General features: G+C 53.9%; 1 protein-coding gene across 1 annotated transcript; it reads right to left on the bottom strand.

Annotated features, from left to right (window-relative positions):
* Positions 1-2,121: 2,121 nt before the first annotated feature.
* Positions 2,122-22,742, bottom strand: IGFBP5 (insulin like growth factor binding protein 5). The gene is made up of 4 exons (XM_008690482.2): positions 21,445-22,742; positions 8,213-8,442; positions 7,887-8,006; positions 2,122-6,776 (listed from the first exon to the last, which is right to left on the bottom strand). Exons 1-4 carry the CDS (start codon positions 21,776-21,778, stop codon positions 6,645-6,647), a joined length of 816 nt encoding a protein of 271 aa, XP_008688704.1. The 5' UTR covers positions 21,779-22,742; the 3' UTR covers positions 2,122-6,644.
* Between the last annotated feature and the right edge of the window lie 551 nt (positions 22,743-23,293).

Here is a 23,293-nt window from a genome sequence, read left to right as displayed (position 1 = left end):
AGAGGGCAACAGGGTCGTGGTTTTCTGGCTAACTCCACAGGGTTTGGATGGGAAGGAAGGACATTCTCACAGGCAGGTCTTGCTTTTCTCTGATGGGGAGAAGGCAGTATGGGGAGAAGCATGAAAGGGTGTTGTAGACACGAGGGGATGTGGGAGTGAGACCACTCTAGCAGGTTCCCCAGGCAGGCTTTGGAGCTTGAGGATTCTGTGATGATGTCAGCCGGTGGGACTTTCTCCATCAGGGCTCGGCAGGGATGCGCGGGTGTGCCAACGTTGGCTGTTGAGGCTTCTCCAGGGTTGAGGGGCTGCAGGGTAGGAGAGACCCAGACAGGGGGAGGTAACAGTGGGGCCATGGGTCTCATCTCCTTAGGGAAGGAGGCAAAGCCAGAGAGGCTTGGTGGGTTGGAAAATAGAATGGGGACAATCTCCCATCGGTACAATGCTGACGTTGCGGCCCCCATCGGGTTTCTCGCCGTAATATGGACTACGACCAGAGCGGGAGAGTGCCGTGTTCGGACTCCCCATGTGGAGCGCTGAGGCTCCTTGTGCGGCTTCTGAGCTTTGGGTGGATGGAGGCGAGACTGGTGAAGTCAAGAGCGTAATGAGCAGCGTCTCTGGAATTTGGCCTTGGACCAGCTTGGCATACCGGGGGCGGGGGGGGGGTGGCACTGAGCAGGCTGTAGGTGCCAGCCCAGTCCTACTGGGTCACAAAGACCCCGTGAGTGTCTGATCACTGGGGTGCTGGGTGGGTTGCTCTGATGACCCCTAAGTTGTGTGGGGTAGGGTGGGGCAAGGGGCGGAGCAGCCAGGAGCTGGAATCCTAGACAACCTCATGTGTGAGCAGGGAGTTTGCAGATGAGGGCTGTCGGGGCAGAGAGAAGGCCTAAGCCAGAGGAGCATGGTACAGTGGGCCTGGCTGAGGTGGGCCCTTAGGGAGGAGCCGTGGGGAGAAGACACCTGGGTCACCCCCACCTACACCCCTCCCCCCAGTAGCATGTGGGTGACGGTAGGGCGAGCAGCTGCCAATGGAGGGGCCAGGAGACAGTCCCGGGGCAGGTGATGCCAGGGGGCTGGACCGGCATAGCCTTCCCAAATGTTACTCCTCCTGAGCCCCCTCCACGACCCCCCCGTGCAAAGGGAAATGGGAAGACTCCGGATCCTTCTCTGTACCTCCTAGTGCAGCGAGGCAGAGGCAAGGCCAAGGGGTCCGCACCATCTTTGCCTTTGCCGCTGGGCGCTGGCTGAATGCACAGCTGAAGGGTCTCAGGGAAGAGAGTTTCAGTGACCCTTCAGGAGGATACATGCCCAGTAACAGGCCAATCCCTTGCCAGGCTGGGAAGCTCCCGATTGCTCCACCAGCCACGTGCCTTGGATGGGGTGGGGTACTGGGGTTTGGGCTGGGCAGAGTGGGGCTGCCATCAACTCTGTCTACGTGCCCGAGGACCGGGAGGCCCTGTAGGGTGCTGTCGGAGGGCTGCATGAACGGCAGTGTGCTGCCGTGCACTCCACCATGAAGGGGGCACGTGGATATTGGGAAGAAGGCGCCCAGGAGGAAGGAAAGGCAGAAAGTAGGACGATGGCTGGAAGGTTAAAGACAGAGTCACTAGCTGTTTTATAGTTTCCTTCCTCACTGGGCAGAAACAGACAGCTGGGGGCTGGGTAGGAGCAGGAGGTAGGATTCACACGGGCCAGAGGTTCCCAGGAGTTAAGAGCTTATGAGGCACTAGAATAAGCAACTGAGGAACATTCTAGAAATGCCCTCCTGAAATTCCTTTCCAAGGAAAAGAGACCCATCATGGGCTGAAGGGTTGAATAAGGCCACCTTACTTGAGAGCAGGGGCTGGGATTCAGGGATGATGATGATAGTGAAAGCAGTCGCCCAGCGAGCACTGACCACTTACCGCTCTAAGCACGTGTGTACATTAACTCATTCGAGTATTTTGAGCGGATGGAGAAGGGGGCACCTAGGGTTGGATGGGAGGCTGGGTCTGGGGCTCCCCTCGGCTTTGCCTCTGCCTGGTCCGTTCTCCTTGCCCACGGGAGCGTGGCCTGAGTGGACCCCCGTGTGCCTCTCACCCTTCACCTGCCTTCCCTGGGCCCTCGGAGGACGCTGACGCAGGCTAACTGAATGCATAACTTTATTAAATAAATGCTTTGTCATGACAAAAGACAAAGATCAAGGAGTAACATAAATTATAAGTTGAATAAATAGTATACAGCAATCTTCACTTTTTTTAATAAAACGTGAGATCCTCTGGCTTTTTTTTGTTTTTTTTTTTATTTCCTCAGGTACAAAATGCTAGACAAGAGGCGAGCCCCTCTGTATTCAGGTGATTTTTTTTTCCGCTTTTTTTTTTCCCCACAAACTGGTTTTATTTGTCGATTTATTTTTTCATCCTTTTCACCAGTAAAGATTATGAGCATTTATTTAAAAAAAAAGTCACAAACAAAACAAAGGGAGAGAGAATAGAGCTATGATACGTATGTACGTAAGACTGCGGAGAGCTACGGTAACATGTGCTGTGGTTATTGCTGTCTTCAAAAAAGAAAAAAAAAAAACCGGTAGGCAACTCGGAATCTGAAGGAATCTTGTCTGACAACTGTCTATCCGTGTGGGCTACTGTGTGGTGGTGGCAGTGGTGGTGGGAGATTCAGGACTCAGGCTGGTGGTGGTGGGGGGACCAGAGAAGCTGGGGGGGGAAGTGCAGGCGGCTGACTGACGCTCCCCACCTTCCCCTTCCCCATCCAGAGAGAGGAGTCAGAGAGGAGCCAGAGTCTGTGAAAAAGCCTAAAGGATATATTCCATTAGAAAACCAAGAAAGTATGTTTATAAAAAGAAACAAAAACCTAGGAGAAAAAAAAAGTGGAGAAAAGTGCAAAAGTCAGTCTTGCACTTTAGTGGTTTTAAAAATAAAGACAGTACAACGCCCAGGTGCCTGGCTGGCAAGTCCCCATCCCCTTTGCCACCACTTCTCAAAACTCAGCCTCCTTTCTCCAAAAAACGTCCTCTTTGAGCCCAAAGCTTGCTTCTCCTTGGCCCATGACCCTCTGAAGTTCCCACCTGCACTGCAGCCCTCTGGGGGCAGGGGTGGGGCTGAACAGAGGGAGAGGGGCAGCCCCGGCCCCCCAGAGAGGGGCCTGGTAGCCGCATGGCTGCCAGCAAGCTAGGTGGTGGGAGAGTCCCGGTCAGGCCCACCTCCCCAGGGGAGGCTGACCCTGCAGGATTACCGTGGAGACCACTGAGACGGTGATGGGAAAATGGGTGAGGAGACAGGAGGTAGACCACACGGGGCCTCCTGGGCCTCCCGTCCTCCCCCCGGGGGCGGGGGGGGGAGGTTTGAATGTCTCCGGGCCTGTCTGACCAGGCCTGGCTGTCCGAGAAACTTTAGAGTCTCTTCCGTCCCAGATGCTCTGCTTTGCCCCGGTGGGTAGAGAAGCTCTGGGGGAAGGAGGGTCAGTCCTGGCGAGGCCTCCCTCGATCACCTGGCAGCAGTGGGAATGACAAGGAATCGTCTCCCTGCTAGAGTGAGGCATGAGTCAAAGGGGGATGGGAAGAGGCCTAGTGTTGGGTGGGTGGGGGGCAACATGTAGTCTTGAGGCCACAGAAAACTCCAGAGCCTAAGGCCTGGAGTCAAGAAGATCCTTGCTCAGGATCCGAGCTGGCAGTGCTTCCCACCAGCCTTCCCCCCTGCCCTGCCCCGGGGATGCTCCACCTTCCTCCATGGCTCCCTCCCCGGGCCAGGCCTCCCTTTTGGGAGGTTAGGCTCATCCGTCATGAAGGTCCAGCATCCTCTAGGGAGTGGCCAGGTGAGCAGAGTCACTCAAGTACTGGACCCAGGTTGGGGGAAGTCAGCGTGAACTCTGGAAACCCGAAGACACTGGTGGAGTTAAACCAGGCCATGCTCTTCCCCACCTCCGGGCTGATCGCAAAGAGCCGAAGGGAGGGGCAGACACCCACCCAGAGTCCAGTAAACAGCAGGGGAAAAAAAGAGAGCCCCTCTCAGGAACAGGTCCAGGTCTTGGGAGGGGTGTGGGGTGGGGTATGCAATTCCTGGCTCAGTCTTTTCTTAGGGGGAATGGCACCCCAGTATCCATTTGGCAGAGCCCAGTTAGATGAGTGCTCAGGTTCCACAGAGAGAATGGGCAAACAGAAGAGTGAAGTGGGAAAGGTTTACAATACTGGCCTAAGACACAGAAATGTGAGTCGGGGGTTTGGGGACAGTCGTGCGGAGAGATGGGGCACACGGCTGCAGCAGGTCGAGTAAGTCCTCACAGTTGCCATCCCCATCGGGCCCTTTGTCCTATGACAATCGGCCATCTCTCCTGACCCAGCCAACTGTCCTGTCGGGGGGCAGGAGACCCCCCCAAGTTCCGTAGCTGCAAGCTTCCCACCAGCTGAAATCTATTTGCTTCTCCATGGTCCCTCCTCATGGCCCCAAGTTCGGTGTTGGAGTGGTCTCCATGGTGTCACGCCATCAGGAAAGAGCGGAGAGAGCTGTGTGCACAGCGAGGAGGGGTCTTCTTTGCCAGTGTCCAAACCCCCTTCCCTGGCAGGCTATCTCCGGCCTCTGAGGACAGCCCTGCGGCTGCCGATTTGTTGAGGAAGTCAGCGGGGATGGGAAGTTTCTTGCTTCAGAATCTGGCTGCCAAATGACAGCACCCTCGAGGGATCCGTTTGTCCTGGGCCTTTCTTCTATCCTCCACCCCAGGGAGAAAGCCTGCACTGGCCCCAGGGGACCGAAGAGCTTGAGAGGCTCTAGCCTCCGTCTCACCGCACGGTGAAGACGGTCACCTGCTCGCATGGTCTTGTCCCTCCAAAGGCACAGCCAGACTTTGCTGATCCTTGCCCCTGGCCAGCGGCAAGGTTCTAGAACCCACCTTACATTACCCACCTTCCCTGGCTGCCAGGCCTGGAGTCAGCTCATTTCTGAGAAATGGCACCCCTATTCTCCTCTTTCTGTCCCCCTGAATCCCAAAGGGCATAGAGGGTGGGGAGCCAGGAAGTTGCTCTTGGCTTTGTCCCCCTTTCTGTTGCTTTTCTCCAAAGCTACAATGGGGTAGTCCCTTCCGTGTCCCTCCAGCCCCGTCCCTCCACTCCCTCTCCTCCGGCCTGCGCAATCGCTTTTACCATTTCCCTGTATTGAAACCTGTTCACCTCTATCCCGCTCGCTCGCTGCCTTCTCTCCTTTCAGTCTCTCCCCTGCTCTGCCAGCCTGAAGGCCGAGACAGACTTTCAAAATGCGGGTTCTGCCGGGTTGAAAGGAAAAGGCTAGGCAGGACCTGTGGGTCACACTTGGACCTGTTGTGCTCCTTTGGTGCAGGGCCCCGAGCCAGTGACTTCTCGAGGGTCTAAAGGCTAACATGAGAGGTGCTGGGGCCGTGGGGGGCGCCCCACGGAGAGCCCTCATCTACCTGGCTGGGGGGTTCCTGCGGACGCACCTGCAAGAGTCCAACACCGCGGCCGCTGGGGGCTTGCGTCTGCCACTCCTGGGAGGCTGGCGGAAGGCAGTTACGGGGTGTGTTAGAAGAATACGGGTTTTCTTGGTTTTCCCAGAATGAGGAAGCGCCTCATTGCCCCCAGGGGAACTACTCTGAAAAGTTAATGCAGACCTTCGAAAGAAAGGAAGAAAGAAAGCAAAAAAGAAAGACCATAGATGTATATGCCTTATAGAAGATTATATGGAGCCTCGTGGAGAAGTCCGTATGAGGCCGCGATGATTTCAGCCTATCCTCCCCCAGAGAGGCCCAGCTAGTAGCTAACGGAGGGCCACGGGGGGGCTGAAACCACCCATGTCCGCGTGATCTCGTCACCTTGGAAGAGCAAGTCTCTCCGCTCGGGGGGCGTGTACTGCCGTCTAAAGTCCGTGCGGGGACTGAAGTACACACACATATGTCATTTCTGTGTATCTGCTTTGGAAAACCTATCTATCTAATAGCACTCGGTGATTCATTTGCTCTGTTCTGAGAGGAATGGAATGCATTTTAGTTTTCGCAAGTTTTGGGGAGGGAGAACCCTTGGCCGGTAAGAGGGGAGGAGGGGCGGGGTCAAGCCCTGCAGCTTGCTGGCTGGAGGTGGAGTCAGGTCCAGGAGAGGCACTGACCCCTTCTGTCCTTTCCTTTCTCCCCCTACGACCGATCCAGACGGGAAACCCCAAGGGTGTCATCGAATGCCACGCCTTGGGCCATACCTTCCAGTGCCCAAACGTCTCCCAACTCAGGCCAGGGCTGGACACGACAGGTGGGTCCAGCCATGGTCCCGGGGGGTCTTTCCTTCCTGCCCACATTCTTTTCCTTCTTCAAAACTCGGTTTGTCTCCCCCTCTCCTCTACACGTGCACTTTCTTCCCTTCTCTCTCTCCGTGTTCCTCCTCCCTTCCCCTCCCTGTCCATTCAACTTGCCTCAAAAAGAAAACCATTTTCAAGGGGGGGGTCTCCTTAGCTGTTTGCATCTCCGCTGTTGCCGGTTTGAAAGTTGAGACCTTGCTAGAGATTCCGAGGTCCTCAGTTTCCTCAAATAGATAGATATATGTATGTTTTTTCCCTTAAATGAGATGAAATGAGTGGCGTCCTGGGGTGGAGGGAGGTGCTGGCTGGAGTCGGGGCTGGGGATGGGAAGGGGCAAGGGAAGGACGGGGAGGGGACGCGTCACTCAACGTTGCTGCTGTCGAAGGTGTGGCATTGAAAGTCCCCATCGACGTACTCCATGCCTGGCAGCTTCATGCCGTACTTGTCCACGCACCAGCAGATGCCACGTTTGCGGCCACGGGAAGGCTTGCACTGGGGTGGGGAGAGCGACAGGCCGTGAGGATGGCAGTTCCCCAGGAGCTCTGCTCCTGCCTTGTTCTGGCCCTGCTCCTTGTCTACCCTGCCCCAACCATGGGGTTCTGGTATGCCCCCTGCATGGGGGATGGCCCCGGTGGGAAACGCTCATTTAGACAGTCTGCCCACGGCTTACTCTTACAACCTCTCTTTTACGTCACCCATTCACGGTCCTCCAACTTGGTATTCTCCATACAGCTACGTGATCTCCTGCTGCTGCATCATTTCTACAGCCTTATCAGGTACCAGCCGCGGCTTAGTACTTCCTACAGAGCAGGTGCTGTTCTAAGTGCTTTACAGACACTATTCCATAATCCCTCACAATTGCGTAAGGACAATAGGTACAATTATCATTTTGCATGAGAGACTGGAGGCAGAGACAGTAAATAACTAGGTAAGGAGGACGCAGCTCGTAAGGAGAGCCAACAACTGACTCAAGGCCATCTGGCTCTTGACCCCTAACTTAGACGAGGGGTACCCTGATGGAGCATCAGGGCCACCTGGGAGGGAACTTGTTAGAAATGCAAAGTTCTCGGAGGACATCCCTGAGACTCTGGGGTGGGCCTCGGCAATCAGCGTTTTAACAAGTCTTCCAGGTGATTCTGATGCCCCGGAACTGGCAGAACCACTGGCCTACGGTAACGGGTACCACTTGAATAGGCTAAGTATTACTAGTTTAACCAACAGTGTGTTGCCCGAAGGGCGGCCTGGCTGCGAATGGGAGAGAAATGATTTCGGATGGTATCTGCTAAAAATTTGTTTGGAAGTCATTCTCTCTGTGTGTATATGCATGTGTGTGTTTATCAGCAAATAGTATATGCAACACGTGATAGGACACGGTGATGCAAATTTAGATGAATCCCCGAAGTACGGTGGGCCGTTAAAACGGAAGCGGATTATAGTACAGGAGGGGACGGGGAAAATCCTGATTGGGGCACTGGTGTGGACACCGGAGCTTCAGGAAACACTACTGTTGATGACAGAAACCGGAAGCATTTACAGGTGAAGGTTTTCTGGCAAGTGCCACTCTCAGGAGCCCTGTGAACTTGGGCGCGGGGTGGGGCCTACCTGCTTTCTCTTGTAGAACCCTTTGCGGTCACAGTTGGGAAGGTACACGGCACGAGGCACCATGCGTGGGCTGGCTTTGAGCTCCTGAAGGGAAGCCTCCATGTGTCTGCGGCAGGGGCCCTGTGTGAGGACGGCAGGGGTGAGACACGTGGCAGGACCCGAGGGGAAAGCACCTCCACGTGCAGAATGTGTGGCCCAGGGCGCTGGGGGCCAGAGGGTCGACGGAGAATTTCGTTCCAACTAGTCGCTCCCAAAGATCTCTCCCCCTTTGTACCTGTCATGCACTTGGTATAAGTGTGCAAAGCCTGCAAGTCCGTGAGACTCACCTGCTCAGACTCCTGTCTGACCTCAGGGGCAGAGATGACCCGGGGATGGGCAGTGTTCTCAGCGCCCCCCACAAACTTGGACTGGGTCAGCTTCTTTCTGCGGTCCTTCTTCACGGCCTCGGCCTTCAGCTCGGAGATGCGGGTGTGCTTGGGCCGGAAGATCTTGGGCGGGTACGTCTCCTCTGTCATCTCGGAGGTGGTTGGCTCCTCGTGCTCACGGGAGTCTCTCTCTGCAGGAGAAGGAGACAGAGGGTCAGCCTCTGGGGCCGAGCCACAAAAGCGGGGTCCCAGGCTCGGAGGGTCGCTGTCCTCCTTGGAGCTTCCCAGCCTGGGGAAGGCACGGAAAGAAGGAGGAGGACGTAGGAGTCAGTACTCGTACAGGTGCTGGGAAGTTGCTGGCATGACTGGAGTCCAATGGAACAAGTCTAGGAAGACTTTGCAGAGTGGCACGGGGTTGAAAAGTTCAGGCTGATAAATGAGGGCCAGTGTGAGAGGAGGAAGAGGACGTTCTGGGGGCAGGAAGGGGAGAGTGGGAGGGAAGTGGCCTCTGGGGGCGCTCAGGCGCTGGTGAGGGGCTTGCTTGCCATGGGGCTGGCTAGGTAGCTGGGGCAGCGGCTAGGGTGGGGCTGCCAAGAAGAGCACGAGCTGGAGATGCAGGCTGATGAAGATAGGCAACAGCCCAGCATGGACAGGAGAGGCCAAGTCTATCCCCAAGTGGGGTCTTCGTGCTTCCAGGACTGCTGGAGCGGACATAGATTCTGCCTCTGGAAACCAGGGGCAGGAGGGTCCTGGGGATCTAGACTAGCAGGGTGGCGGGGAGTATCATGGAGAGGAGGGGACCTGAGAAAGCCAGACACGTGGGGCCTGGAGGGGCACCGTGTGGGTGGGTGGGTGGACTTGGAACCCCAAGGCCCTGCTCTGGCTCAGGGCTGGCTCTGTGCTCTGGGCCCTGGGAGGCTGGAACATAACTCAGCTGTAGGCCAAGAGAGGCCGACAGCTGGCTGGGGCTGGAGCAGTTATATATAGGAGACTTGGTGACAGTCTATACTTAGCTGACTTATGACCTTTAAAGAAGTAGGACTTTGTTCATTTATTTGTTGATCTGATAATTCCACAGCCTGGCCTTTTCTCCATCCACAGACTTCCAGTACATTCTTATCTCCCGGGCCCCCCTCTCTGGGCCCCCCTTTCTCCTCTCAGCTCCTGGACCCCGCCGGCCTTGGCAGACCCAGAGTGGGGAGGGCTCCACCGCTCCTCCCAGGTGGGCAGGACGTGACCAGGATGCCCACAGTGAGACCAGGTGCACGGTGGGGTGGACAGGGGCGGGGCAGCCTGTCTTCATTGCCTCTTTTCAAGTTTTAGAAAGAGAAGAATAGGGCTCTGGATTGACCCCAAGTAACTCAAATGAGCTGAAGGAAAATCCTGTTCTCCACCCATTCCACAGTCACTGGGCTCTCCAGGAGCCACGATGACAAGACCCTGGGACAGGGAATGGAAGGAGAGGGACCCAAGGAGTGGGGATGAGGGGAGGCACAGGGAAGGGGAATCTTGGTGAGAAGATTGTCCCCAGGGGCAGGAACCCTCTCTCCAAGGGAAGTTCCAGGTGTGGGTTAAGAGAGGCGTTTGGGGACCTGGCTAACCCGGTCAGGACGGCAGGTGGCAGGAAGCACCCGAGCACCTGTTTGTCTCTTGGCTTCGGATTTGTCAAACTTAATCGAATGGGTATCCGGTCTTTAAGGCCCTGGCAGGGGAGTTCCCCACCCTGAAGAAGCCTCTGCAGGTCCGCGGTGTTTTGGGTGGGTTAGCTGACTTGGATATTTATCCACAGAGAGGAAGGGAAGTAGTCACCGGAGAGGGAAATGACAGGGAGAGAGCAAATGGCAAAGCAACGGGCAGGCTTTCTCTGAGCAAAATTCAGTGCCAGGTCCCCATCCCCCACTTTCGGCCTTTCCCTCCCTCTTCCCACCTTGCCTTGACTCAGGGCTCTGACTCTTTGAAACCTGCTGTGATCGCTGATCTGCACGGTGATGTGCCTGATAGGTGGAGGAGAGCCTTCTAGGCTTAGCCAAAGGCGTGACGTTTGGGGTAAAGCCACTTTTCTTGGTTGTGGGACCAGCGAGCCTCCTCTAGAGGCTGCTCCAGCCAGGGCTGCAGGGCCAGCAAACTGTCCTTGGGGGCACCTGCGCGGCTGGTCTCCAGGCACTGCCTCTTCCGCTGCACCTGCTCCTGAAATCCTTCCAACAGACCGTCGGGCCCATGTCCCTGTGTCCAAGCAGGAACAAGGACATGAATGTATCTCAGGTGCTCTTTCTAGTTCTTAAGGACATCTGGCATGGGGAGTGCCACCCTTCCTCCTCTAGCCAGAGATGTCATCCCCTCCACCATCAGATGTGGCATCACCTCTCATGGGGCTCCGGGCTCTGGCCTCGGTGGACACGGAGGGAGGCAGGCTGGCTCACAGCACTCCACATACCGACAGCTCTTCTCAAGACCCTCCATCTTTTAGGACCTTTTCTAAGGAATGCGGTGGGCTGCCCTTAACCTTGACTCACTCTTCCTGGGAGGAGGATGGGGCTGTTAACAGTGGTTCAGTAAACTTGGGAGCAAATTTTCTTTGACCTCAGTCTTTTCTCTGCAAGTGTTCAAGTATGGCTTTGGGGCTAAGTACATGTTCATACTGGAAAAAGATGTAGATTCCAGCACGTTCCATAAGGAACTCAAAGCACTTCTGCAAACCCTCTCTCCTTCCCCAGCCTCACCGAGGTGGGGTTCCCGCATACCCTCCCCCAGTTCATAGGCTTTTGGCTGCTTCTGAAGGGCTTGAAGTTTTGATGTACCTCCTGTTTTTTGCTGCCACTTGGCCCCATGGGACCTGTTACATAGGCAGCAGGACTGTGGAGTATCCAAGACACTCACCAGGGTCCTGTGGTCACCTGCAGGCTCCAGAGACAGTGGAAAGGTAGCAAAAGCCAGTGCAGAGCTACAAAGATGAAAAGGCTGGAGAGAAGACCAGAGCTGGAATGCCAGAGCCAGCTAGCCCTGCTTGGCCGCTTCCTGGCCAAGTCATAAATCCGCTTTCAGTTTGGGCAGGGTTTGCGTTTTGGATAAGACAACCAGGCCCGTGTAGACAGGCAGCTCCTGTACTCTTTCATCGAGAGGAAATGGGCCAAGGTTGCAGAGGGAATATAGGTGGGATGAAAGGGAGGACTTCCTGGTGAAGTTGCCCTGCACGTGAACAGCAAAGGAACTTCAAAGTGCAGGAGGTTCTGGAAGCGGGTCCACAAACAGGTCAATACCTCCCATGGCCGGTAGATGGCGGAGTAGACCGATGGCCACGCAACATGTCCCCAGTGCTTATTTCTAGGGACAGTAGGCAATTTTAAGATCGGGGACTTAGGTGCTGCCCTCCCCAGCTTCTCTGACAGCTACCCAAATCCTCTCCTTCTCGGTGTCTGCAGCATGCATTTCAGGAGTAATGGGGATGGATGGGTGAGGACTGGAAAAAACCCATATACAGGGAGGGTGAAAGCAGGTGTGAGAGCTGGAGGCTCATGGGGGGACAAGGCAGACCTGTGCATAGGCTCCTGCTGCTTCTCTAATCTGCAGCTGAAAAGTGATCTGGGGTAGAAGAGAGACCTGTCCAGGCCTCCCTTCCCATCTCTAGGTGTCATTTTGAAAGGAGTCTGCAGTAGATGGACAACGCGGAACGCTCAGTATTGTTCCCTCCAAGGGGCGGTGGAGGCAGGACCCATGAATTCCGCGATCTCATCCAAAGACCAAGGAAGCGAGGGCTACCATAGTGTCCCGATGATTGCCTTTAAGGTGGGTTCTGAGTCTGGTCTGCCTTCCAACCAGCTCTCTGGTGGCCCCTGCCACATTGGGGTGGCCAACTCAGTTCCTCCTTCACTCACAAGGCGCTCCCGGGTCACACTGCCGCGCCAGCCTCCACGGAAGCTCACACAGGTACACGGTCCTTCCTCGGGCAACATGAACACCTGCTTGAGGATCACGCATTTTCCTGTCCCCGCAAACACAGAGGGCGTCTGGCTGTAGGCCCAGCTGCTGTGGACCCGGAGGCATCCTAAGGTGGGCAGCACCACTCCCAGCAGAGCCTACAATGCACGCCTCCCACCCTGTTGTCCACGCCACCATGCTGTCCACGCCCACCCTCTGGCTGTCGCTGCTCTCTTGCAGGGGCTCCAATGTGCACCAGCAGACCCAGGCACATCCTCTCAAGAAGCCTTCTGATCCCACCCTGTTCCCCAGCCCAGTGATGGAGGTGTCGGGGACCTGCTGCCCCCTGCCATCTAACCCTCTGTCCTGGGGCTCTTAGTCATGCCCTGGTACCATTAACGCCCTGGTCCCGGGCTGGTGGTAGTTTCCCACTCTATCTTAACCTCATCCTCGAACTTCAGAGAACATGGGGTGGCCCAGATGTTGCGACGTTGCTTAGGGAAATTGAAGAAACCGAGGCGTACTCGGAATTCACAGCTCAAGAAGAATGTAGGCCTTTGGCAGGCCACCTGGACCTGGGGAGAGGAAAGTCTCTTTTTCTAGCCAGGAGACAAGATGGGTTTGCCCAGAATCTCTCTACAAGGAATGAAAAGGGGAGCTGGGTTTCCTCCGGCTTTCATTCTAGCTCTTTCAGTGGAATTTAAACAGTTTTAAGTCTTAAGGGAGGAGCTTTGTCATTATCTTTTTCTCTCCATTGTATGGTATTCAGTATATAATCTTTACATGGAGAAAGGCACCGATTTCCTCGAGAGATAAAGAGAAGTGGGTCTAGAAGCCTGTTTGTAACATAAACTTGGGCAGGTCGCAGTTCCATAGATGCCTTGAGAGGCACCTCGCTCGTGCCCCTGCCTGTAAGCCTGTAGCTGCTGCAGAGGGAGCCGGGAAGCAGAGATACGAGTCTCAGGGGGACAGGAACCAGTAGGGCTCCCCTGGGTTTACTGGGCTTCTTTGATCTAAGGCCGTGCTATCCATTACAGTACTCACTAGCCACATGTGGCCACTTAAATGAATAAATATGAAATCAAATTACAAATGCAGCTTCTCAGTTGCTCTATCCACTTTTCAAGGCCCCATAGCACAGTGGTGAGCGGCTGCCGCGTTGGACAGCGCAGATAGAGAGCATTTTCATCACGGCAGAAAGTCCTGCTGGACAGCTGGTCTGAGGGCTCTGGTCCGCGCCGCGCAGGGCTGCGGCTGGATGCTTTGCAGCCCCTCCCCACTTTGCCCTGTTTCCCCAACAACCTGCATCCTCCTGCTTTTTGCTCGGACATGCAGCTTATGGGGAAATGATGGAGCGGCTGCTCACTGTTGAAAAAACCGTGAGGCCTGTTTCAGTCTCCTGAAGTCTGACCATGTCCCAGAGGTGGATGCCAGATGAATCAATGACACTGTGTGTGCATGCCTCTGCATAAAGACAGCGGGCACAGGGTGGTAGGGAGGGCCTGCTGAGCCTTCCGTGGGGACTGCAGTGCGCCTCGTCCTAGCCATTCCATCCCTGGCCAGTGTCTGCCTTGCCCCAGTCTCTCTTGGAAGACACTGTTTTCTTTTTCTCTGTGGTAACAGACGTGCATGTTCTGGGCTCTTTTTGACAAGAATTATGGGCCGGGAAGGAAAGGAGCGCTGTCTTTTCAAGAGCAAAACAAACCACCGTCATCCTAAGGCACAGCTGCGAGAAGACACTGGAGGGGAAGTCTGACTTGTGGGCGAACGGCAGAGGCGGGGGGCAGGTTCGGAGCCTCAGTGACCGGACGATGATGACAACAGGCTTACCCTGCTGACCTCCTTTACGGCCCCCATGCCATTTCAGGCCAAGAAAACTAATGTGTTTAGGTGCTCTAAACCAACAGCCAGGTTGGCCAAGGTGGTACATTACATCTCTATCCTAAGCAGAGAAATAGAGACACCATGGAGGGCAAACAGTCAGAATAAGAGTCAGACTATCAGAAGGTCTGATTGCCAACCCCAGGTGAGAGGAAGCAGTCTCCACCTAGAGAACTCCCTCTGGAAGTATCCCCCATCGGATGGCATTCCTTCCTGCTGCATTAAGACACTAGGTTTCCTTCCAAAAGACGGAGAGACAAAAGGTGACCAACTGCCCTTGATGCCATAGATATGGCTGCTGTCAAGTTGGTGACACTCCCCCAGAACAAAAGGCTGGGGTCTCGCTCACACATCTCCCACTGTCCTGGGAACAGGGGTAAAGAAAGGATCCCCTTCATTTATCTCCCCTAGAGCCAAAGTAGGATTGAGGGCTGCGACTCCAGTATACATTTCTTGATCTCTGAGGGACAGCTGGTGATACATTTACACATGAGACATACACACTTACGTACAACTCCCAAGATGAATGTCTCTGGCTGGGTGTCTCTAGAATTAGGAAGGACAGAACATGCTTGGTCTCTAACTGATCCTCATATACACCCCAAACCAGAAGGGAATGGAGGGGCTAGGTGGAAAGCAGCCTCTGAAAGGAGAAGGGGGAGAGGGAGAAGCACTTGGCCATTTCTCTGACCTGGCTACACTTCCACTCATGACTCATCACAGTCCATTCAGAATATTACAATTAGGCAGCCACCCTCCCTGAGAACGGTCCTAGATGACCAGAAGTGGGGTGAAAGGGAACAGGCAGCCAGAACTCTCCCTAGTCCCCCTAAGAAAAGAGAGTTGCTGGGGGGTCAAACAAGAGTCCTGTGGTGTCTGGCAATCCAGACTAAGACTCTTTGTTTTGGACTCTTGGGGGCAGGAGGAGAGAACAGAGACATTACTTCCCATCTCAGATTTGGGGGGCTTGCTGGTGGTGTCTACACTTTCCAGTTGGGTTGCTACTAGCCACATGTGGCCATTAAAGCTTGAAACGTGGCTAGTGGGGCTGAATTTAAAAATTTATTTCATTTAGGGGCGCCTGGGTGGCTCAGTTCGTTAAGTGTCCAACTCTTGATTTTGGCTCAGGTCATGATCTCGGGGTCCTGGGACCAAGCCCCGTGTCGGGCTCATGCTGGGTGTGGATCCTGCTTAAGATTCTCTCTTTCCTTCTCCCTGTGTCCCCCACTCTAAAAAAAATTATCTCACTGAAATTAATTTAAATTTAAAAACTAATACTCAATGTGGTTATCGGAAACTTTCTGGGTGTGTTTGTAACAATTCGGGTATATGAATCTAGTTTTTGAACTGTAAATTATATGAAGCCTAAATATACAGAACAAATATTTTTAATGAAAATGTAGTGTCCAAATTGAGATGTGCTGTAAATGCAAACTATACCTCAGATTTCAAAGGCTTCCTATGGAAGAAAGAACGTTAAACATCTCATTAAAACTGCTGGAGTGTATGTAGAAAAGATAATGTCTTGGATATATTGAATTCAAATAATATGGTTAAAATGAATTTCACTTGTTTCTTTTTGCCTTTTTAAAAAATGTGGCGACTAGAAAATTTGAAATTACATGTGTGGCTTGTATTGGATTTCAACTGGCCAGTGCTGTTCTAAAGGGTCTGGGACGAACGTTGTCTCCAGTGGGTGATAAAGAGATGGCACAGGGTACGCAATTCAGCTGGACGGTACAACGGGAATGGTTCAGGAGAACTAGAGCCCACTTAATCATCTGTGTGAATGAGCAAAGGTCAAAGGACACCAGGTTCTGAGTGCAAATTCAGTCTGGGTTTTGGCAAGGGAAGGCCCATGTCTGATGGTTAAAGTTGAGGGATGAAAAATGAGGTAACTAACCTATTTATATTAAAACTCCCCCAGGGTGCAACCTGGCAGGTCTAATCTACTGGGTAGAGGGCCTTAACTTATCTGCCTCCTCCTTAAGAATCCCCCAAGCCAGGAGCAGCCCCAGCTGCAGGATATATTAGCATATGGCTCCTTGCAACTCCTCAGGTCCATCTGAGGCCCCCAGCTGTCATCAGGAGGCTGTCTCCCTTCTCCTTTGGCAAGATGGCTGACATACCTGTCTATGGTTCCAAACCTGGTGACTTTCTTGCTCTCTTCATTGTCGACTCTTGGGGCCTGTGGTTTTCTCTCCCTCTCCTACCCTGCCCCACCAGAGCTCAGGTCTCCTCATCCTTCTTGCCTGACTCCATGAAAGGCCTGTGCTGGTGGAGCCTGGTTGCCATGGGAAGCTGGCTGCTTCCGGGCCATGTTCTCCTTCCAATCTGTGGGCCAGTGAGGGCCTGCCTGCCTTCCCACATCAGCAGAGCTCCCTACAGTTCAGGAAAGAAGGTTTAGTACATGGACCCGAAGCCTGGGCTCAGCACCATCCCTTTCCACCCTCCTTGCCCCCATCCCTTACTAAACCACTGGCCTAAGCCAGTCTTGCTTCCAAGACTGTGTAGAAAAGGGATGCAAGAGAGTGTGATTGAAAATAAAAAGGGTGTTGCATTCTCCACTTTGGGGCGATGTCACTTCTTCCCTTAAAAGACAGCACTCCCAAGTTCTGAGCCCCCAGTTCATCTTCACAACCCCCACTAAGGGAAGACAGCATTGGGCCGTATTTGCTGAAGTCCTTGTGGCAAGTTAGGCCAGGCGCCGGCGAGAGCCCTAGTGACTAGTGAAGAAAGCCCCGGACAGCGGCATGGGTACAGAATCAATAGGACCGTAGGACTGAGTTCTAGCCCTGACTCTGCTGTTAATCCTTCACCTGATGCCGGACAAGTGACTCTGCGCTCTCTGCCTCAGTGTTCTCATCTGTAAAACCATTGCTCTGAGTGCTGTGATCTGTGGGTTCTTTCCAGTATTAACACTCTTCGGTCAATACCTAGACCATTTCTGGGGAGACAGTAGGACTGAGCTGAGCCAAGTGGCCAGGCAGGAAAAGCCACTTTGTCTCTCATACAGGTTCACAGTCGCTCCTCTGTATTTATATTTTAAAAAAGGCATCATAACAGAAATCATGGAAAGAAATGGAACTGGAAAAAAAGTGGGAGATCCTCTGGACATGGGCAGTGGGGAGTAGAAGCTTAGAACTAGCTTCCTTGTTTGTTTGCTTATTTATTTTTGCAAATATGTAATAAATATTATTGTTTCGGAATGCATATCCAGATTGTCATTTAAGGGTGCTCTCTGGGGATTGCAACTTTTGGACCAACTACAGTAAAAATGCAAAACAAAAACTCAAGGAAAACCCCTCCTCGTCTCTCACCACATCCATTCTCCCACCCTCTTCACTTCTGCTCCCTTTTGGTCCCTCACTGGTGTCTGGTCTGTTTATGGAGTTCTCCCAGTTTCCGCGTGCAGTGGGCTTGGGGTGTGTGAATCCCTTCTCCGAAGTTCTATGTTCTATGCATTAAAGAACCCAAAGTTTCAAAGGCATTGCTCAGGTACAAAGTAAAAACCACAGACAAAAATCACCTTCTTTTCCTGCTAGCCACTCCCCCCACCCCCACCCCCACCCAAGGCTTCTGTTGGGACTCCTGCTCCCATGCCCTTTGCTGTAACCCTCACGGTGACCTCTGCCTCCTAGGTCAGCCCGGTCCTCCCTCTGCAGCTGCAAACCCACCTGCCTGCTCAAATCCAACCCAAGCCCCAGCACTCACTGGCAGCTGCACTGACTTAAAGCTCAAGCCCTCAGGGAATTCCGGGGAACTAGGGGATGGAGAAGGGGGGGAGGGGGAGGGAGAAGAAGAGAAATATGGAAAGAAAATGAGCTCTCACTGTGGCCAACTGTCCTTTCCCTTCCAGTCTGAGCTGACACAGCAGAAAGAGGGGCAGGAGGCAAGAAAAGTCAAGTTAAAAGCACCGTCTCTCGTCTTCCTGGCTCCCACTTTGGTTGGCTCAGGGCACAGCCAGGCTCTCAAAGACTTATTTCAAAGGGAGGGGGTGCGGGTGGGAAAGGAATCTGGCTCCTTTGGTTTTCCATGATCTTGTTCAACCCAGACACAAATTTGGCCAATAAACCTAACTCTGGCACTTGACTTCAACATGGCATTTGGACCAGGCTTGGAGTGGACACTAGGGTGATGGATGCCAACCCCTCAAAGAAGCAAAGGCCGAATTCATTTTTATTTAGGTAATATTTTTTCGTTCCCAGAGCATACTTTCTGTCCTCTCTCTCTTATGTCTCAATGACAGAACTGAAACTCAGAAGCCCATTTCTCCCTGTATTCCGAGCTTAATGTCTCACCGGCTCAGGAGAGATCTCCCAGAACCAGGCAAGTATGTACTTCGCCCTCCTGCCCAGAAAGCCACCAGGTCCTTCTCCAAACAATGCCCAGGCAGAGCCCAGGGCTTCCTTTACTGGACCCAGCTCACCCGTATTTATTGAGCTTGGTTCAATAAATAACTCCTGTCGCCCGCTTCCCTCCAGCCTCACACACACTGCCCTCTGTTTCTGTATCTATCTTTGCCCCAGAACGGGCCAAAATAAAATGCGGGGCCCGGCGCGCTCCCAGCACCCAGTGCGCGGGCGGACTCGCTCTCCGGTTGCTCAGCAACGCGCCCAGCAAAACACCAGTCTCCGCCCGCCCGCCCTCCGCTCTGCCTCCCAGCAGCTTTGGCTGCCTGCCACCTCGCTCCCCGTTTCGGATTCTGGAAGTGCACTTTTTCTTTTGGTTAAAAAAAGATACGTGTCTATATCTTTCTTTATATACGCATATATCTTTTGACTTATGTGTGCGTATATATACATGCATGTATCATCTCTACCTGTATCTGTATCTGTATCTGTATCTGTATCTGTATCTGTATCTGTATGGCAACCGCAGGAGGGAGAGGCAAATGCAACTTCTCACCGCTGGCTTTGGTAGGGGGACATGGTGGACGGGCGTTGGGGAGCAGGATTTTTGGTCAAGGGAGCAGACACGCTCCTCCCTCTCTCTGTTCATTTCCCTGTCTTTATGAACCGTCTCTGCGCCATCTCCAACTTTTTGGGGACCCACTCAACGGTTTTCGAGTGGGCCAGGAGCGCCCACTACTGTACTATCTTCCGGGAGGAAGGGGTCAGCCCCCGCAGCCATCCTGCAACCGTGGTCGGTCAGGCACCTGCCAAAGGCCGGGTGGAGTCGCCAAAGAAGCGAGGGGTGTGGCGGGGAGGCAGCTACATGTTCGCCAGGAGGCACCTTGAAGGTGGGGGTTGAGGAATGGGCTGCAGGGAAGTCTAAAGGGCATCTTGCTTGGGACAAAAGCCGGTGTGTGTGTGTGTGTGTGTGTGTGTGTGTGTGTGTATTACGTTGAACTGAAAAGTTGGATGATGAGCCAATTTACTCTTCCAAGCAATTGCGCGCGCACCGTGCGCGCACACCCTCCACACCAACCACATCACACCAACCACACGGTTGGGCAAATAAAAGCGGGGCCAGAATGCGGCTGAGTGATACCTTGCATACTTTCGATGTGACCGGATTATTACCCAGAGCGCTCACTTCCAAACCAGGAAACCGATTCATACCTTTTCTCCACTCCTCCCCCCGCCTTCCTCCCCACCGCCCCCCATCCCTCTGCCTGTGCTAAGCTTTTCCAAATCCACATCCCCGAAGATGAGGGCGGCCAGGACCGCCTTTGAAAAGTGGCTCTTAATAAAAGTAACTCCACAAACCGGCCTCTAGGGCCTCTGGGGCCTGCGCGTTGCACTCTGTTCCTTTTTTGCAGGCTGCGATCCGGAAGACCACTGCCTCTCGCAAAGTGGGGGGCGGCCGCGGGCGACAGGCAAACCCTGTAAGGTTTGCTGGGATCCAGATCAAACCCAGGAAAGTTCTCCTGCCGCTTCTCAAGCACTGACGCACTCTTATCTTAGGTGATAGTGTGTAGTTTGTAGTTCGAAAACTCACACTGGGGTGCCCTAATGGACAGGATGGGAGGAAGAAGGGCATTGCCCCAGCAAGAAACCACACAGAAAAAAAAAAAAAAACCCACAAAACATGATTTAGCTAAGTCTTAACGCTTTTCGGAGAGAATTAATAACCAGGTTGACGTTTCAGAATCCAGATTTTTGTGTACAGCTCATTAGACTTAAAAAAAAAAAAGTAAGACCAGGTAAGTCCAAAAGGAAACACATTCTAAAGGGGGGGCAGAACTGTTCTGGTTGAACAACGAGCTCTGTCAACCTTTTAAACCTTAGACTCAAGACGCAGAGGGTTTGGGGGCGGGGCCACCAGGGGGCGGGGCTACTTGGAGGCGGAGGGGAGGCTCCTGGAGCACTCCTTTTCCGTCTCCGCCCAGTTGATTTTGCATTCTGTGTTTCCAGGGCCCCTCTTTCATTTACACCACACCCACTTGTGATCCTGTTTGAAAGACTGAGGTGGTGGTGGTGGTGCTGGTGGGGAGATTAGCACTGGCGGGGAAGTTGTGATGTCTGAGTTCTACATCCCTTCTTGCCCCCGTATCCACCTTTCTTCCTAGGTAAAATCCGAACTGGGGCGGAGAAAAAGGAATTAGATTCAGGGACGAACACTCAACCTGGGAACAGAAACCCTGCTTTCCCATTCCTCCCCGCCCCCACCGCCCCCACCTGCCCGCCGCCGCCGAGCGTGCTAAAGTAGTTTTTCCCTTCCCGGAAAGAAAAAAGGTATTTTGCATTTTAGTATGTTTTACCATGTGCCACAAACAATCACACCGAGTCAAGAGCGATGGGTGTGCACGTGGGAGGGGCATCTAAGCCCCCAGCCTAAAGGCGTTACCTTTCAAGCGTTGGTGCGTGTGTGTGCGCTCGCGAGTGCGTGTAGGGGTAGCGGGAAAAAAACGCCAGGACAGGCTCGTAGGGGGGTCGGGGCAGGGGCTGGGAGGGACAAAGGTGGAATTGCCGCAGAAAACCGGTAACGCCTCTCCCTCCAGGTCCCCAGTTAAAGCAGTATTTTAACAAAGAGATTTTTTTTTCAAGTTCAGAAAAAAACCGTATTGGGTGGGTGGTGGGGGGGTGGAGGAGGGAGTTGATAATGTAACATGCACCTTCTCAGACTGGAAATTGAGTACCTGGGGTTTGGATCTGGAGACCGAAGAACAGCTCAGAGTCCGTGTTCAGACGGAGGGGGATGGGGAGGGTGAGGAAGGGTGGGTGTAGGGGCGAGGAGAAGGAGCGAAAGCCGCGAGAGGCTCGGCTAAGAAAGCAGCCCGGGGTAGCTGGATCCGCCAGCCTCCAATTCCGAGGTGCAAGGACCCTCCCCGCCCTCCTCCCGGGCTACACCCCGGCTCCAAGCCACTTGCTGGGCCAGGCGCACAGGGCTAGACCGTCCCGTGTCCCCCGGCCGTGCGCCGTGTAACTGACTGGCACACAGAGCGCGCTCACCGATTTTGGCTTGCTCGCGGTAGCTCTTTTCGTTGAGGCAAACCCCGCGGCCGTGCAGCAGGGCGTGCAGCGGCTTCTCCTCGTCCTGTCGGGGGAGGCAGCGCAGCCCCTGGGCGCAGCGCTCAGTGTAGACGCCGCATGACTGCCCCTCGGCCAGGGCGCAAGTCATGCAGCAACCGCAGCCCGGCTCTTTGACCAGCTCGCAGCCCAGGGGGCTGGGGGGGCACATGGAGAGGGCTTTCTCGTCGCAGGGCTCGCAGTGCACGAAGGAGCCCAGGCCCTGGGCCGGCCCCGCACAGGCAGCCAGCAGCAGGAGGACCGCGGTGAGCACCATCTTCTCCGAGTCTTCCCCTTTACCTTGGGGCGGGGCACGAGAGCGAGAGTGTAGGGAGAAAGGGGCCAAGAGGGCGCCCGGAGAAATTAAAAAAATTTTTTTTCTGGCAGGTAGAGCAGGTGCCCTCCCCCAGACAATTGCAAAACGTAAGGAGAGATGGAGGGCTGAGGTGCGTGCAAGCAAGTCCCAACTGCAAGGATTAAGGGACTTGCAACAGGTTGGGGGGAAAAGAGCAGCGCCAGGTGCACGCGGAGGGAGTGGAAGCCTGAGGAACAACCCCCCCGGGCAGACCTGCTCAGAATTACAGGGAGGAAAAAGCCAAAAAATTGTTCACCCCAAAGCAACCACCGGAATAATGAGCTCGGAGGCTGTGGAGGAGAAGGGGGTGGGGGTGGGGGGAGAAAAATGGGTCTGTCTTCAAAAATTTTTGTTTAAAATCTAAAATGCACCCTGTTCCTTTCTAACCTTCAGCTGCCTGCAGCGCGCGGCTGCCCAGGAACAGGTAAGAGGCGGCAGTTGTGGCCGCGAGAGTGGGGGAAAATGTTGAAATCAAGAAATTAAAAAAAAAAAAAAAAGCCCCAAATCCCAAACCCTAACACCTCTTTGCTCCCACTCTGCCACCACCTCTTCGAAATTCGCAGGTTCTGCGTGAAGCTCGAAGAGGGTGCAAACGGAAGAGGGGGTAATTAAAAGGAGCAAAAAAAGAGAAAAAACCCACACCGATTTGCCCCTCTTTCCTAGCTCTTTTCCCCGGCAGAAGTTTCCAAAGAGACTACGGGCTCCGGTGGAGCAGGCGCTTTTAAATAGACGGCCCCTGGCCGCCAGCCAGTTTGTAGCTGCTATTTGAGCTCCCCAACACCCAGCCCAGGCGAGGATGCCAAGGAGCTTTGCAGTACAAACTCACACGGGGTGGGGGTGGGGAGAGGCCTTCTAGACACACGGGGGCTCCCCTGCGCTCCCGGAACAGTGCCCCCCTCCCCCCGGAATGTAAGAAAGGGGCTTGGGGGACAGGGCTGGGCTGCTTAGCTAAGTGGATATATACAGTGCCCAAGAAATTCTTCCAGAGCTTTGGGAACCGGCTGTCTGCTAGTGTCTAAGTGACTATGTGAGGGGTGTGTGTGTGTGTGTGTGTGTGTGTGTTGTTTGAAGGGGAGTGTTAGTGTGGGATGGCTAGCTGAGGGTAGTGAACTAAATTAAAAAGAAAGAAAGAAAAAAAAAAAAAAAGCAAAACTGGATTTTCCCCCTTAAAAGTCCAGGGAAGGGAATTTAATTAAGAGCATTTCTCTTGCCTGTGGAGTGTGGAGTGACTGTCTTTGGTCATATGATCAAGAGGTGGCCACTTTCCTTCAGCTCCATTGTTGGCCCAGGGAAGCTCTGTGTGTGTGTGTGTGTGTGTGTATGCATACACGCCTGAGTGCTTGCTCAAGCTTGTGGGTATCTGTGTTGTGTGTACTTGTGGGAAGTGGTAGCCTTTCAACAGCATCGTAGGGCCAGTGAGTTATGGAGACTAGCACT

The sequence above is a fragment of the Ursus maritimus genome, unplaced genomic scaffold, assembly GCF_017311325.1.
Source record: "Ursus maritimus isolate PB19 unplaced genomic scaffold, ASM1731132v1 scaffold_1, whole genome shotgun sequence".
NCBI lineage: Eukaryota > Metazoa > Chordata > Mammalia > Carnivora > Ursidae > Ursus > Ursus maritimus.
This window is presented reverse-complemented; position numbering and strand designations above follow the sequence as displayed.